General features: G+C 50.4%; 1 protein-coding gene across 1 annotated transcript in view; it reads left to right on the top strand.

Annotated features, from left to right (window-relative positions):
• Positions 1-840: 840 nt before the first annotated feature.
• Positions 841-14,913, top strand: part of D1bHC (cytoplasmic dynein 1b heavy chain) — a gene marked incomplete at both ends in the record, with an annotated part of 44,915 nt that continues 30,842 nt past the window's right edge. Inside the window, 26 exons of the mRNA XM_002954482.1 lie at positions 841-912; positions 999-1,079; positions 1,206-1,289; positions 1,381-1,620; positions 1,759-1,893; positions 2,082-2,561; positions 2,933-3,049; positions 3,313-3,418; positions 3,671-3,831; positions 4,060-4,113; positions 5,028-5,153; positions 5,304-5,453; positions 5,604-5,809; positions 7,467-7,602; positions 7,998-8,126; positions 8,348-8,470; positions 8,739-8,966; positions 9,160-9,294; positions 10,108-10,239; positions 10,353-10,461; positions 10,561-10,562; positions 10,638-10,961; positions 11,128-11,304; positions 11,445-11,600; positions 11,837-12,103; positions 12,334-12,468. Coding sequence (XP_002954528.1) covers positions 841-912; positions 999-1,079; positions 1,206-1,289; positions 1,381-1,620; positions 1,759-1,893; positions 2,082-2,561; positions 2,933-3,049; positions 3,313-3,418; positions 3,671-3,831; positions 4,060-4,113; positions 5,028-5,153; positions 5,304-5,453; positions 5,604-5,809; positions 7,467-7,602; positions 7,998-8,126; positions 8,348-8,470; positions 8,739-8,966; positions 9,160-9,294; positions 10,108-10,239; positions 10,353-10,461; positions 10,561-10,562; positions 10,638-10,961; positions 11,128-11,304; positions 11,445-11,600; positions 11,837-12,103; positions 12,334-12,468 — 4,065 coding nt within the window. The remainder of the gene's footprint in view (positions 913-998; positions 1,080-1,205; positions 1,290-1,380; positions 1,621-1,758; positions 1,894-2,081; positions 2,562-2,932; positions 3,050-3,312; positions 3,419-3,670; positions 3,832-4,059; positions 4,114-5,027; positions 5,154-5,303; positions 5,454-5,603; positions 5,810-7,466; positions 7,603-7,997; positions 8,127-8,347; positions 8,471-8,738; positions 8,967-9,159; positions 9,295-10,107; positions 10,240-10,352; positions 10,462-10,560; positions 10,563-10,637; positions 10,962-11,127; positions 11,305-11,444; positions 11,601-11,836; positions 12,104-12,333; positions 12,469-14,913) is intronic.

Below are 14,913 nucleotides of genomic sequence, written 5' to 3'. Positions count from 1 at the left end.
ACGTTTGGAGGGGCGTGCAGATGTGTACAGGGATTCAACCCATTTGCGCGCCATGGGTAGCCAGGTTCGCTGCTTTGATCGGAGCCGGTGAGGTTGCGCGATGCGCGAGGTGTGACATTGCAAGCGCGAGTGCAGCAGCGGGCGTTGTATGTGGGCGCTAAGTTTCCTCCAGCGCTGCAACGGACTTTGCCTAATTCGACGGTTACCTGTATTTTTCCTACATGTAAGAGCTCGGAGTCATGCTTCTATGTCATCTCTGTACTTTGTAGTCAAGCATCACTATACAGCGGTGGTAAAACATTGACGAACAGCAGCCGGTCGTGGTGCAAATGACATCAATGAAATACGCGTATTAAATACCTCAAATACATCAAGTTACTTTATCATGAAAGTGTTCCTCATATAAATTTTAAGTGTCACTAGCCAACCAAAAATTGGGGCACTCATTCGTGACTGCTACTGCAGCAGTGTGCCGCGGCGAATTGCTGAAGCCGTTGGCGCTTCGGGGATAAACATCAAAGACAGCACCGGAAAGTGCTGCGAGCTTTGGGGAAATGTGTCGAGCTAGGCTTTGAGGGGGTGCCCGTGTAAGGCCCCCTCTGGGAACTTTGAACTGATGCGTAGCGGTCTCAATGCAAAATTAGTCCCAAAAATAATTTCCTCATACAACCTTTCATTGCGATAGTTTTGACCCTAAGGCTTTCCACTAACGCAAGAGATGCTGCTTATGGCATACATTTGCCGTGCATCCTGATACAGGATTGACTACATAGATAAGCAATCCATAATATAGTAATTAAGGATCTTGCCGCCTAGGCATCGGGCGTACAAAAGGGACAAATGTCGACTGAGAGTCGTAAAGCCTTTGTGGTATCCACCATTGCTTCCGCAATCGCTCCACCTGGACAGCAGGTAAAAACAATGGCTGCCTCTTTGTTCTTGCTGTTTACGACATTGTGTAATCCTTAGTGCTACATGGCGCTTAAATCTTATGCCAGGATCAATATGCGGCCTACCTAGCACAAGATGAAAGCGGGGCAATTGGAGCCTTCCTGGACTCACCTCAAACCACGTTACAAGTAGGGATTTGCGTAATGCTGTACATGTGTCATGTTGGCTATTCCCTTCAGTATTTAGGAGTGCATAGGTGTGTTGCCAGGGACATGATGCGTGATACTACAGATATGCTTCCAAAATGTGCGCAGGCTGCAGTTTCTGGGCTGGGAACAGGCCAGCTTCAGCTGAAGCTATCTAATTCCGCTGAGTTCCCAGATGCCTGCGAGTATTCCGTAAGTGCATGGGTTGGAGTGGGCGCATGTGTGGTTATAGTTGATTTGTTCGTGCCCTTGACGCCTCTTTGCATTGCCGCCTGCCCTGCAGGTGGTTCTTACCAAAATGCGTGGCGAGCCACTGCAGTCAGAGGACGTCCCCACCGGTGTGACGGTTGCAACCGTTGCTCGCTCACCTCTAAGTGGCCTGTACCATGTCCTCAAGGATGTGTACAGCCCCCTGATCCAGGCGCAATCAGCCGCCGGCTCAGCAGTGCTTGACAAGCGCCTGCTTGATCTCCTGACGCAAGTGCAAGCCGGCCTGGGGACTGCCGTCCGCAAGGGTATGCCGGTGAGGTCGCCAAGTTGCGCTGCAGTCCGAACCCTTATTGTCATTGTTGTCTTTCACGCCTTGGCTCGTACTGATTGCAAGGACTGCACTTTTTTTTCTTACCCTCATATCAAAGGTTATTTTCGTGCATTCGCGCAGGCAAGCGCACAGGAGGTGATGGACCCAAACCAAGCTCCAATCGAGGAAATTGTAACGCCGTTGGACGAGATTAACTTCTGGGCCGAGCTCACGAACAGCGCCAACGCAGGACCGATCAAGAACTCAGCTCTTCAAGTGAGCCTAGTATTAGGCGAGGATACTGTTGGAGTATCTACACATTGCTTAACTAGCAAGTGGTTTCATGCCAGGCTGCTGGTATATCTGGAATAGCGAGCGCAGCTCTAGCCGCACACTGCGCCTTGCATGTGCTTATGGCGTGCTGTTCCTGACATGCATTGCTTGGTGCTTCGTTGCCGTTTCAGGTTTCAGCAGCATTAGAGCCACTGCGTCAGCATTATGAATTGCTGTGCAGCCATCCAGTACAGTCAGATGGGGCCACAGGAGTGACCTGGGAGATCGCTAAGGAACTCGTGGATTTAACTGTTGCTGCGCTCCGGACAGTGTGGCCAATTAAATTGCCAATCGGTGGCTGGGCAATGGGTCAGAAACGCACCGACAATTTTTTTCGTGTGGTTGGAGCCACCTTAGCGGCCTATGTGCAGCGCCGTGTGATGTGGTCAGCAACGCGCCATGGCAGGGGCAACGCTGAGCTATGGAACGGCCCATTTGGTGAAATCCGTGCCTTGCTGGTTGGAGGCAGTGGCCTCATGGCACGCTGGGCCCGAGAGAGCAGCAACCTGGTGGAAGACTGGCGGCTGGGCGTGGAGACGGGCGGTCATGACTGGGAAGGCACTGGCTTTACGGATACATACGCGCGCGCATTCCAAGAGCGCATTGAGGAGGTGGGTCCGATTACAAGAAACGTTTAAAGGAATTTTTACTTGTAAGACGTCTTCGTTTGCAGCAACGAAAACAAAATACGCTGCGCTTTTTGGCACGGTTGCTTAGGGCGTCGAGACTGCCTGTAAGCCTAGTTTCATTGCATGCTCAGTTTAGAACTGAAGATCTGCGAAAGTCCTTCCAACCTTTTAACAGGCTCTAGGGCTTGGTTGTGGTACTGTTGAAAATTTCACGGAAGTTTCTGCTGGAGTGCCGACGTACATTATTGAACTTTGCACATAGCACGCTTTACTATCCTGCTTGTATCTGCAACCCATAAAGCAGGGATGCGTACACTTCCCCGTTGACCGCTGGATTGATCTTAATCATTCAGGTGTACAACATGCGCGAGATGCTCCAGGAGCTGGCAAAACTGTTGAGTCCTGAGGAGGCGGGTACACTTGGCCTACAGCAGGTCTTCACACCGTTTCAAGGGCTGGAGGCATTGCAGGTGAAGGTGTACACCGACCCCAATCCTCTGAGCTGTAGCCTTATCAAGTAGTGGGGCTTGGATGATTACCCTGGACTGGGGAAGCGTAAGTTCGTAACCCGGCTTCCGTGAACCTCAACTCTGCGAATTCATGGCATGCCTGGCTCATCACAGACCCTGCTTCGTACTACGCATTTTGCCTGTTAATTTATTGTAACCGTAATTAACATAATGCGCCAAATTTATTGTAACCGTAATTAACATAATGCGCCAAATTGTACAAGGTGAGCGAATACACATCACACGTATGGAGGGTCGCAATTGAGGACTTTGAGCGGCGGATGAGCCCCATCGAGCAGTGCATCAGCCAGAAGCTCAAGGAACTCTTCGGTGCGTCGATCTGTACGGCTTCTGCTGTTGCCTTATCTATGCTGTATGTGGGCATTCGGTGCAGCTACGGGCGAGAGGATGCATCTGATGGGGTAATGCGGTGACTGCAACTCTGCGTTGGTTCATTTTAGTGCATGACTGCACAAGGTGCTTGCTGGGCTGTTGGAGGTGTGCAGGTATCCCTAACGCTACGAAAATTTATTTATGCGGTAAATTATATGATATTGCCTATGAACCTCGATGGCTGGCCAGGGTCGGTCATTATCCCTAGCCTCACAAGCGCAATTGGTCCGGGACATGGCGGAGACCGGTCTGCTGCCAGTGGTTCGCTGATCCAGCCTCAGCAAGTGCTCGCCGAGGTTAAGCGCTACGGTGGTCTCATGTGTCGTCGTACGATTGCTGTGGCATTGCAGGTTTGTTGGCCTGATACGAGTGGCATGGCATACCGTAGGTAAATTTCCTACATGGTCTACCATTCATTATGATGGGGAAGTAGCTACTTACTTACCGTAAATGACCCTAGATAGTAATAGTCGGGCAATAAAAAGCCGCAGCGACAGATATAGTGCAAACACGCATTTATTTACTTCAGTATAAAACTCTTGATGTGTACTCTGGTTGTGTACTCTGGTTCTGCATAGACCGAGAAGGAGCATCTGGCCAAGCAGGTTGATCGGCACCTGGAAAGCATGCAGGTGCGTCGGATGATGCAAGGTGTAGTTCTTGCAGACACAAACTACGGTCCTCAAAAAATCACGTATAGTAGTGCCTCATTCCATTTGCTGGCACCTGTTCGAACTTCGCTGTTTTAATTATTTGCAGTTTTCCACAGGGCTGTACTTAGAGGGGTTGGTATTATCCTAATCAGAGGCACTAACGTACTGCCTCAAAAGTATCCATGACAATTTTTCGTGCTATTTGAGATTCCGGCCGGCAACAATTTGTAAGCATGGTACAAACCGGGGTCACACCGGGCCCGTCCGTCCGCACATTTCAGCGATTTACTTCACTCGATCAAACTCTAAACACCGATGATCCTGGGATCCTGTATAAGACATGACGGGAAAGCGATAGACGCCCGCCAAAGACTTCATAAAGATCATCAGGTCGCACAGTTTTCGTGTTCGAAACGTGTGCAGTTCGGGTGTTGTGTTCAAAAGCAAGCATGCGAGCAAATGATAGCCGGAGCATACACGTGCTCCGGCCGTTGACTCTCCCCGCCGTCGCTAGCACTCTCAGAAGGCGCTTCACTCTTCCACTGCTATTGCTCTCATCCATCCCGCTCTCGTTCTTGGGGCCTTCAACTTGAGTCCTGTTTGCAAGGAGATGCGCCAGGCGAAAGCTTGAGAAGTCTGTAACCTAAGAGGGTCGACGGCTTCGCACGAGAATAATGTGTTTCTGCCTGAAGCGGCATTTTGGTGTCTGGCGGGTTGTTGCAAGGTGGTCTCGGAGCATACGTGAATCCGAGGATCGCCGCTCATTCGGCAAGGCTGTAATTATCACGTGCCATAAAGTTGGGGTACCTCCCGAATATATGGAACACGATTCATTTAAGGCAGTACGGTATGCATCATTGGCACGCATTAAATGGAAACCAATTTCTGTGCAGGCCGAGTTTGACGCTCAACGCGACAAGGCTGCAGGTGGCACCAAGGTTGCCGCCGTGGGGCGCGTGACTGCATCTATCGTGGACCGTATTATGTGGTGTTTGCAGACCTCGCAGAAACTTACCAAGGTACGTTTTGACAGTTTCAGTCACCTCTGCCTGACAGCCGTTGCTAGGGCTCTGGAGTGAGGAGCAACACGTGGGCATTTAACCCCAATTGACGGTTGAATTCATGAATACATAAAAAAGGACAATGCCGTCGGTTGGGTTACTGAACAGGTCAGCGAAGTGCTGCGGCACATGCTTCGTGGCGGCGTGGGCGGCGATGAGGGTACCGGTAGTGTGGCGCTGCGCAATACCCTTGGCGTAGTATCGGAGCTCTCAAAGGAGGTGGAGGCTTTCCGCAAGGAGCAGTACACCGCATGGGAGGTGTGTACGAACACCAATCCATTGCCAATTTTGGTATAAGTCTATGATGATGTATGTTGTCCGGCCACACTATGCATATCACGCGGACAGAACCCACATGGCGCCTTGGTTGCCTAGTAATGCGTGCCCTTTGGGACCTTCCACCTGCAGGACTGGATATCTGAGGAGCTGGATGATATGGCAAACTGGAAGAACAACAAGCTGATGACATTTGACAGCCAAAATAGCCACATTAGAACCCACTTCAATGACCAGCTAGTGCTGCTGCTCCGTGAGGTCCGGCAGCTGCAGAGCTTGGGTTTTGGCATTCGAAAGGATATTATCAACGAGGTGGAAGTTGCCAATAAGTTTTACAGGTGCGCGTGCCGGCTGCCATTCGTTTGATGGGTAGCTTGCCCTATCCTCTTGCTGTATTGAATCGAGGGTAAGCTACCATAATGATTGTGATACATGTGCGCAAGATGAAGGCCGCCTGGGGCAATACATTTTATGTTTTATGTATCCTGGCTGTGGTACAGCGGGTTGCTCCTGCCCTGACGAAAACAAGCGCCTTTGGTCCTGGGATCTTAAACATTTAGAGGGATTGAAACGTGGATGGAAACCGTGATAGGTAAAAAAACGCTATAGCCTGTGGCGCCATGGGCTATGCATTGCATATGTAATCGCACACGGGGCATGGTGATCCACCCAGAATGGTCGCCTTTATAGGACCGAAAGGAAATTATTAGCTTGCGAATCGCAAGGGTTGTATCTCATCTAAAGTTTATATTCTTAAGTTAGAAATTTAATTAAAATTTCTATTTAGAAATTAGGTACTCGATTTTGGCCCATTAGATGGCGGTTAGGCCATTATCTAAAGTACGACATTAGGAAAAACTACAAAAGTTTCGATGCCGTCCCCCGGAGCACGTTTTGTCGTTTGTCTAGAAGCAATAGCTTGTTAGATTGCCACCTTCTTTCAGCATCTGGCTCTCTTCTTAAAGGACATTGCGCTCTCACCTCATTGTGCATGTTGACTTCGCTATTGGCATTAAGCTTCATAGCCGCCAGATGCTCACCGGCAGGATTTTGGATGCGGTTCATGCCGAGGTCCGAGCCAAAATGGACAGTGGCCTTGACGGCTGGAAAAACCGACTTGCGTTCATGGCAGCCCTCTGATTAACGTCATGAAGCTGCTAAGCTTCCGATCGGTGTTTGCGAAGGTGGTCAACACTAGTGGCAATGTTTACGCGCTCAGTGGATTTGCGACCTTCACATTAAACTGGTTCTGGTCCGTGCACATGGTCAGCAAGTACCCGCCATGACGTATTGGCCAACCGCGTGCTACGCATGCACGCGACCACCTGCACCTCGGAGCGCAACTGGTCGCTGTGGGGCAACCTGTTCCACATATCCTGCAACCGGCTGGGCCAGGAGCGCCTAAGGCTCTTCTTGTGCCTTTATGAGGATGCAGGTTGTTTGCCTTTCTCCTGCATGCATGTGTCTCCTCGGACTGGGTGTGATGTGCGAGCGTACAAGATATGTTGCTACGGTGCTCCCCATGTCGACATACGACCAGGGTGGATAGAGCACATAAAGACGGCCAGGTCTTAGGATAGACTTTTCCGTTCGTTGCTATAATATCTTCAACTTCTCAGCTGCATGCAGTGCGAAAGGAAAAGCAGGCCTCAGGCCTGTCCAGGTGATGCTGGACCCATGGGTCCATGCGTCCCCGAGCAGCTGCTTACAGATTACAGCCCATGCAGAGCCCCGCCGCCCCAAGTATTACAATAGAATATTTTAACTTCAAGGAACACAATTACCACGTTTCATGAAGATTGGTTAAGTTTTCTTAGTAAGAGTAGCCAAATCCTTAGATGAGATCCTAAACAAATCTAGTTAGAACTAATTAGATCTAATTAGATTGAGATGAGATAACTTTTCCATCTAAACCTTTGGGCTACCCTACTTGCGATCTTGCTGGGTTGTCGCATGTTACCAGTGGTAGTCATTTTTTGTCGCCTTGCGCTGTAGGTACGGTATGGTGCTGAAGCAGCGTGCAAATTTCTACAATAATATTGCTACAGAGATGGTGCCGTGCCAGAAACCCATGATGCTGAAAGACGCCCTGGATTTCGAGAGAGTCCTCATGAACCCAAAGGACGCACAGGTGGGCGCGCAGGCATCTATCCGAATGCTGAAGGCAGGTCGTCTGTTCATAATGACCAAGCATAATGTTTCACCCGACTGCAGCAATATTAGTGGCCTTCTCATCCATTGTACAATAAAACTTGCTCCGCGCTTGTTGGGCTCAAAACTTCATTCCAACAGCCCTCAGGTGCCGGTGTGCAATAATTCGAATGTCCACTCGCAACCACCTTTCCACAACCATTGTGCCAAGCGGGAGGATCGCTTATGACTAGAAGCGCCTGGCAATCGTCGCTAAGCAACTGTGCTGTACGTGTTGAGAGCCCCACCCGTTTCTCGGCTTCAAATAATCCGACACCGTACTTGTCGCGTTGCGCTTTCCCTGTTTGTCGCGTTGCGCTTTCCCTTTTTTAACAGGGGAAGGAGATTACATGGCGCAATGCCGCTGCGCTGGATGGTTATGTTCGTCGCCTAAACGAGGTTGCAGACCGGCTAGCTGACAAGAATCGCACGTTACGCAAATGGAACGCCATGTTGACTGAGAAGGTGTGTATGCATGCTCTGTTTGCACCGGTTATGCGATGTGGGTCGTTGTGATGCAAACAAAGCAGAGTTTGCCCCGGTGTCGGTGGCGTAGGTCGGACCTACTAGGTCCCCTTTCGAACTTTAGAAACTTTCGAACTTTAGAAAAAACTTTAGATACTGCGGCTGGTGCAAAGAAGCTGTACGTTCTTAAACCTGACCAACACCTTCCCATGCCTGCAAAGGTGGTAACGCTGGCAGGTACGGACCTCGTCCGGCACAAGGATAAGTGGGCTGCAGGCGTAAAAGAGATGCGCGATATCTTCGGACGTCTCGAGTCGGAAGGGTATACACGGGAGTCCCAACAGGTAAGACATATATTGAGTTCTGGCGGAACATCTGGCTACGAAATACCACAGGCTAATTAATGCCTAGGCTACGAAATGTCATATTGCATGAATGTGCCCTGACTTGCGGTGGTAAAATAGTGTACCTATCGGCAGAATTGACATAAGGACGATAGCAATATAATTCACAGTTACGAGGCGCCATGAAGTGGCACCACAATTTTCCTTGGCAAGGATTTTTTGCTTTCACATTTATTGCTTATTGCTCCCGGTGTCGGCCTCTGCTTAGGTGTGGCGCCAACATTGGGACTTCCAGCTTTACAAGGCACTGGAAGTACAGTACCTATCAGGGCTTGAGATGATCAACAAAACGCTACCTGAAGTTGAAGTTAAGATGGTATTCCGTCAGCATCGCCTGCAGTACGACCCGCCACTTGAGGAGCTACGCATACGTCACGTGAAGGATCTGCTCAACACCTTCCTAGGCCTGCCGCTGCGCATGAAGGCGAGTATCAGTGTGTTATGCCGATTATCTTGACCATAATTACAAGTGTGGAAAGGTGTTCGCCTGCGTCAGAACGTTCATAGGATTCTTGCTGGGTACGGTCCTTGTCATGACCACCTGCCATCCTTGTTCGCTTAGGGTCTAAAGCGGGAATGGAGCAGCACTGTTGGTGGCACGCGAAGCTTTCTGTTGACTGGCATTGCAGGGGGTTAGTGACCTCTCTGAGAGGCCCGGCTTTTTTCGTCCCATTGTGGATGCTAACCCAGCTGGCATTGCACGAGTCTACGCTGCCGCTGAGGCTCTTTTCGCGCAACTGGGTGAGGAGCTCAAGAAGTACCAGGTGGGTCGTCTACAACAGGAAAGGCGGTCGTGGGACAATCTATGGACTTCGGTGTGTTAACGTAGCACGAAGACTTGTGCGAGGAGGCTCGGCAAAGCTGAATATACCGCCGTGAGCAAGCTTCTTCCGTTCTTCGGCAAAATTAATACCAAGAGTTTCCGTATGCGAAAGTATTACTTGGCACATTTAGGTCACAGGATTACAGACTGGGCACCAACCTCATGTTCAATGGTTCTCCTTTCTGTAGCAGTTTTATCCACGAATGGAACTAGCACTGCGACGGCGCATGGGACTGTTGCCCCAATATTGTTGGTCAGTAGCGCCCATTCAAGTGCCGTGGTCAGTAAAGTCCGCATAAGTGTCCTTTTAGAGCGGGGTTTAACTGAAGACGTCACTGAATTTCTCATTGAGCACTTACGGAAGTTGCGTGTAACGTCCCTGCACATGTGCCTGGCACACGTGGCTGGCGAAGGCTATTTCCATATGCAGTGGACTAAGGCAGGCAAATGAGCTCGTGCTTGGGGCAGCGAAGATTTAAATTTTTGGGGACGCTTGCCACGTTTCCAGTGCTGTTCACCTTCCCGGTTTTCGGCGCTAGCTTTCTGCAGTGCTTAATGGACACCATTATCCTAGGCGCATGTGGTCCCGGCGGTCGCTGGAGTCGTTCGCGTTCCGTTTCCCGGCACTCCTTGTGCTCTCGTGTCATCTATGCACACCCTCTTCAACTAGTTGCAGGCCCTGACTTAGCGTGACGGCTTTCCGTATTTCCGCATTGCAAAGATGCCTTTACTCTAGTCCGTTGTACTCTCGCAGGACTGGATGGTGCTGGGTACTTTAGATCTGGACGAATTTGCGGATGAGAACTTGATGGAGGTATCGGACTGGGAGCTTAATTTTCGGATGCTAAAGGCGGCCAGCAGGGACGCAGAAAAGCTACCAAACGAGGTAACCAGACGCCCCGGCAAAGTTAAAATAGAGTATTATTGGAGATTTAACGCAACGGACTCTCCATCACTACGTGCTACGTTTCCCTCGTGCTTTTTGTTACCATACCACAGGTGCGAATTGAATGCTACAAGTTATCGCTGGCACCTATCAAGAGCACCATTGACGAGCATATGAAGAAGCTCCAGGAGACATTGGTGTCTAGCCTGCGCCGCAAGGCAGGTCTCAGGTCCTTAGGTTCAGGTGAAGGATGGAACATGAAAGGCTGTCAGAATTACCTGGTCAGAATTATAGGGTGGGAGAACCTTTTAAGCAAGGTAGTAGTGTCACCCTGTACAACTGTGCAGCCCTTTGGAGAGCTGATGTGCTCTGCTGCTTCAATGTTCCATTCCTTACAGACGATGGCGGAGAAAGACCAGATTGAAGACTTCATGAAAAATGCACGCGAGCTCTTCCAGCGCCAGGCCAATACTGTGGAGGATATTGGAATCGCAGGTCAAGAAGCCAAAGCTCTCACGGCAAAGCTTACCGGCATTCAGGCGTCGCGCCGACGGATTGACGAGAAAAATAAGCTACTCCGCCAAATGGCAGGAGGCGGCAGGGATGCGACATTCGCTGTAGTGGACCTTGCCGACGTCAACAGCAGCTGGGATGCTTTTGCTACGCAGCTGCAACAGTTTGATGCGCACCTGGAGGAGCAGAAGAATCAACTTGGCGTGCAGGTGGCGGGCCCCTAAGTTCTTAATGCTGGTATTAGCTCTGTTATGTTATTAGCTCTGATACTTGCTCGGCTGCTTTGGGCATTGTTAATGAATGTGATAAATATCTTATTCCATTACGCTGCTCTTGCTGCTTTGGCCCTTTCTTTCTTTTTTTGCTGCCCTGCAGATCGGCCGCCAGCTGGATGAATTCAAGGGCAAGGTGGTCGGCATGAACAACCGGTGGCAAGAATTAAAACCCAAGGGCGGTCCCAGTGGAAACCCGGCCGTGGTACTGGCTAAGATCCAGGAATACGCCAACGCTCTTCAGGAATTGCGCCAGGAGAGCGCGAAGCTGCGCAAAGAGGTCAGAAAGGATGGGGACGCGCCCTGTGCCCATGCATGGCTGTTATCTTGCAGTCATAGATGGCGTTGGTTCTTTTCTCATAAAGATTTAGTAATTGCCAAACTTTCAAGGTGCCCCCGTCTTCCACGAACTGACTGCAGGCCGAGGCGTTTAATATCGACGTTCCGGACTTTGACCTGATGAACGACATGGAGGTGGATGTATTGGCTACAAAAGCAAACTGGGATCGCTATGCTAGTTTCCTGCGCGAGCGTGATGATATTGCAAACCGCGACTGGCTATCCATGCGTGACCAGGTACGGAAGCGTATGCCTTTCGGCATATGCCCGATTTGCGCGCGATAAAGCTGCAGCCAAGGTGTGGTCCTGTGGATAGCATTGCTATATGAAGTGTAGCTAAGTAAATATAAGAACTTGTTGGTGCGGATTGATGGTAATGTGCTTGCCTGGGTCACACATTTGTTGTTTGGAACTCATCTCTTTTCCATGCAATTGTACACTTCAGCTCATCGTGTATGCCGTCACATGCAAAGGTGTGGAAGATCGAGGATTTCCTGGCTAAGTGGACCAAGGCTACTGCTGGAAAAGGTGGTGAGGATCCCATCGCCATCATTCTGCTCAACGAGATTGACAACTACACGCTTTGCTTGCCACACCTCAAGTCCTGCCTACGTGGTGCTGGCTGGGAAGATAGCCATTGGAATCAGCTCTTCGGCATGCTTGGCATGAAGACGACGGGACCCGCAGCCATAAGCAAGGAGACAGTCACTTTAACGCACTTCTTGGAGAAGGCTGACCTGGTGGGCATGACAGGTTCTGACTGCTCAGTTAAAGCCAGGAACAAGCTGTCCATCTTTGCTGCGTGATGGGTGTATGCGGGTATAAGCACGCACTAGAACGTTTGCAGGCCATTGGCAATTTTGGAAGTTAACGGTGCAGAACGAAGGTGGTTACGCCCGCAATTGCGGCCTTCCCACTTTACAATGTTGTTTGCCCCTATCCTCGCTGTGCAATGGTGCCTGTGGTGTAGGTCGTTAAGTACACAGATGCAATCAAGGCACTGGACGCGCAGGCGCAGGGCGAGGCGGTTATTCGCAAGGCGCTATCAGAGCTCAAGATGTGGGGAATGGCCCGAGATTTCACATTTACGGAGAGCTCTCAGAGTGTGAGTTTTTGGTATGTATCAAAGTGTGTCTGTTTGGGGGGGGTAAAGTGTTTTTGTATCTACACCATTGTTTTTTCTAGTTTAATAAACAAGGAAACACTCAGCGCGGAACCATAATTGCCGTTGGCAAACCAATCCTGGTAGTTGGCGCAGTCCTCACAAACCACCATTATTTAACCTATGTATAGTCCCAGCGCCACAGGCTTGGACATTTGCTGCAGCCATTACCAGGACCGCGACCAGGACCTATATCAGCCGCAGGTGCTGCAACGTCTATTTTAGAAATAATATTTACATCGCTGCTCTTTGCTTGGATTGTCAGGAGAGCCATATGGGCAAGCCTTCACCGGCCGGGATCCATGTGACGAATGTGACGCAGAAAGCTAACAATCCTGAAGTATCTATGTACAAAGGTTCGAAGACCCTGAAAAGATAACTTGAAGGCTACATGTCCACCAACCCACCGATGCCGTACAACCAAATTTGGGAACCCATACCTTCTGCCGTATGCCTCTTACTTTTATAGCGTGCGGTAAAAATGGCATTCCTTTACATGTACTGATGATCTGCTTACCGCTGAAAACCAGGACATTTCCGTTCAAAGTTCGATCTGTGTGTTCGTGACCCATTTATGCATTTTTGGGCGAGGCCCCGGGCACGAAGCGCCATTCGGGGGGCCGAGCCCCCCGGGTTCACTGCTGTCAGTCTGTCAGTCAGTCAGTCAGTGGCTTACATATCTCGCCCCGGAAAAAATAGCGTTTGAATGCTATATCCCTTCTATATTGAAATGCCAAAGGAGACATTCCAGATAAATCGGAGCGCGAAGATAGCTTTCCATGGCTCCGAGTTAAACATAAAGTTACATATCTCGCTCCGCAAAAGATTGAATGTAGAAGCTATATCTATTCTACATCCACCTGCCAAAGGAGACATTCCAGATAAATGGGAGCGCCACAAAGATAGCTTTCCATGGCTCCGAGATAAACATAAAGTTACATATCTCGCTCCGCAAAAGATTGAATGTAGAAGCTATATCTATTCTACGTCCACCTGCCAAAGGAGACATTCCAGATAAATCGGAGCGCGAAGATAGCTTTCCATGGCTCCGAGTTTGGCGGAGGAGGGCGGGGCCGCCCAGGTCGGGCCGTTGCGCAGGCGGAGGTGCCAGACCCCACAGCGGGCCATGTCGGCAGCCCCCATCCGCCGGCCGCCTTGCCGCCCGCGTCCCCGCCGGCGGCGGCGGCCCCTGACCAGCCGGTCCGCCGCGGCCGCGGCCGGCCCCTAGCAGAGGGCGCGGAGGAGGGCGGGGCTGTTGTTGACCCATGGCAACGCTCTAAGCACCTCCCTCCTAGCATGTCGTGCCTGTTTGATTGTTGTCCTTATTCTCTTCTTCATTCATTCAATCCAAGTTCAAACGAAGTGTGCCTTTGCGACACACCATCAGCTTTGCCGCTGCATTCCGACTTCAAAGTGTGCAATTGGAACGATCCCCGAATGCGTTCTGGCTGGGAGCGGACAACAATTGGTCCATGAAGCACGGGCACTTTTGCGCGCCTCGAACTGCCAGCCAGACGGCCCTTCGGTCTGCTGGCTGACAGTTCAAGGCGCTTTGTGTGTATGTCATTCTACGGATTGCCGCATCACAAGAAGGCTAACTGTTCCGTCAATAATGATTATGCTATGGCGGCTGCACGCTTGCGACTATCCAGACAGGTCTACGCTGGTCTACGCCGCCATAGCAAGTCTGCCGACCTTTTTGTTTGGGAATTACAATAACAAGTGTGTACTCCAAACATGGCGGCGTTCTTGTGCTTGCACTCCTATGCCGTACGGATTGCCCTGCGAATTAAACGGGGTCAAGTGGCTGCACCGGGGCGAGCCCCTTTTCGGCTTTGAAAAGCCGCCCCCCTAGTCTATGAGTCAGTGCCATGAGATCGAATGTTGGGCGATGCATAATGGAACGGCAGTAAAGCACTGTTGAATCTACGCCTACAGATGCTGAAGCCACGCATTATCACAGCGCCTTGTTATGGTATTTCTGCCTGAGGTATCCCTAGCTAGATTCAAGATATCTACATCGAACGAATGCGTGTTGCAGGAGTCCTAGTATTATAGGTACAGCCGCCCCTCGGCCTGTGATAAAAGAATCAGATATGAAGGCGGTGTTGCAAGCAGAGTCTCGCGCACACCAAAAGCATTTTGTTTTTTATTTGAAATCGGCTTTTTCATTTTTCACATGAAACGGGCGATTACCTAGACTAGGGAGGATGGGATGATAGCCGGGGGCTCAAGGAAGGATTGCAAAATAACATAGGTGTACTTCTTTGTCATATGGCCAGCAATCTGACTTAGCAGTAAGTGAGGTCATCGTAAGGCTTCAAAACAGCCCACCAAATCCCTTGGTCATAGATATGCCATAGCACACTCAACGAAACGTGTGTTGTG

The sequence above is a fragment of the Volvox carteri genome (genome assembly GCF_000143455.1).
Source record: "Volvox carteri f. nagariensis unplaced genomic scaffold VOLCAscaffold_43, whole genome shotgun sequence".
Taxonomy (NCBI): Eukaryota; Viridiplantae; Chlorophyta; class Chlorophyceae; order Chlamydomonadales; family Volvocaceae; genus Volvox; species Volvox carteri.
The sequence above is the reverse complement of the archived record's forward strand: the minus strand, read 5'-3'. Positions and strand labels throughout refer to the sequence as shown.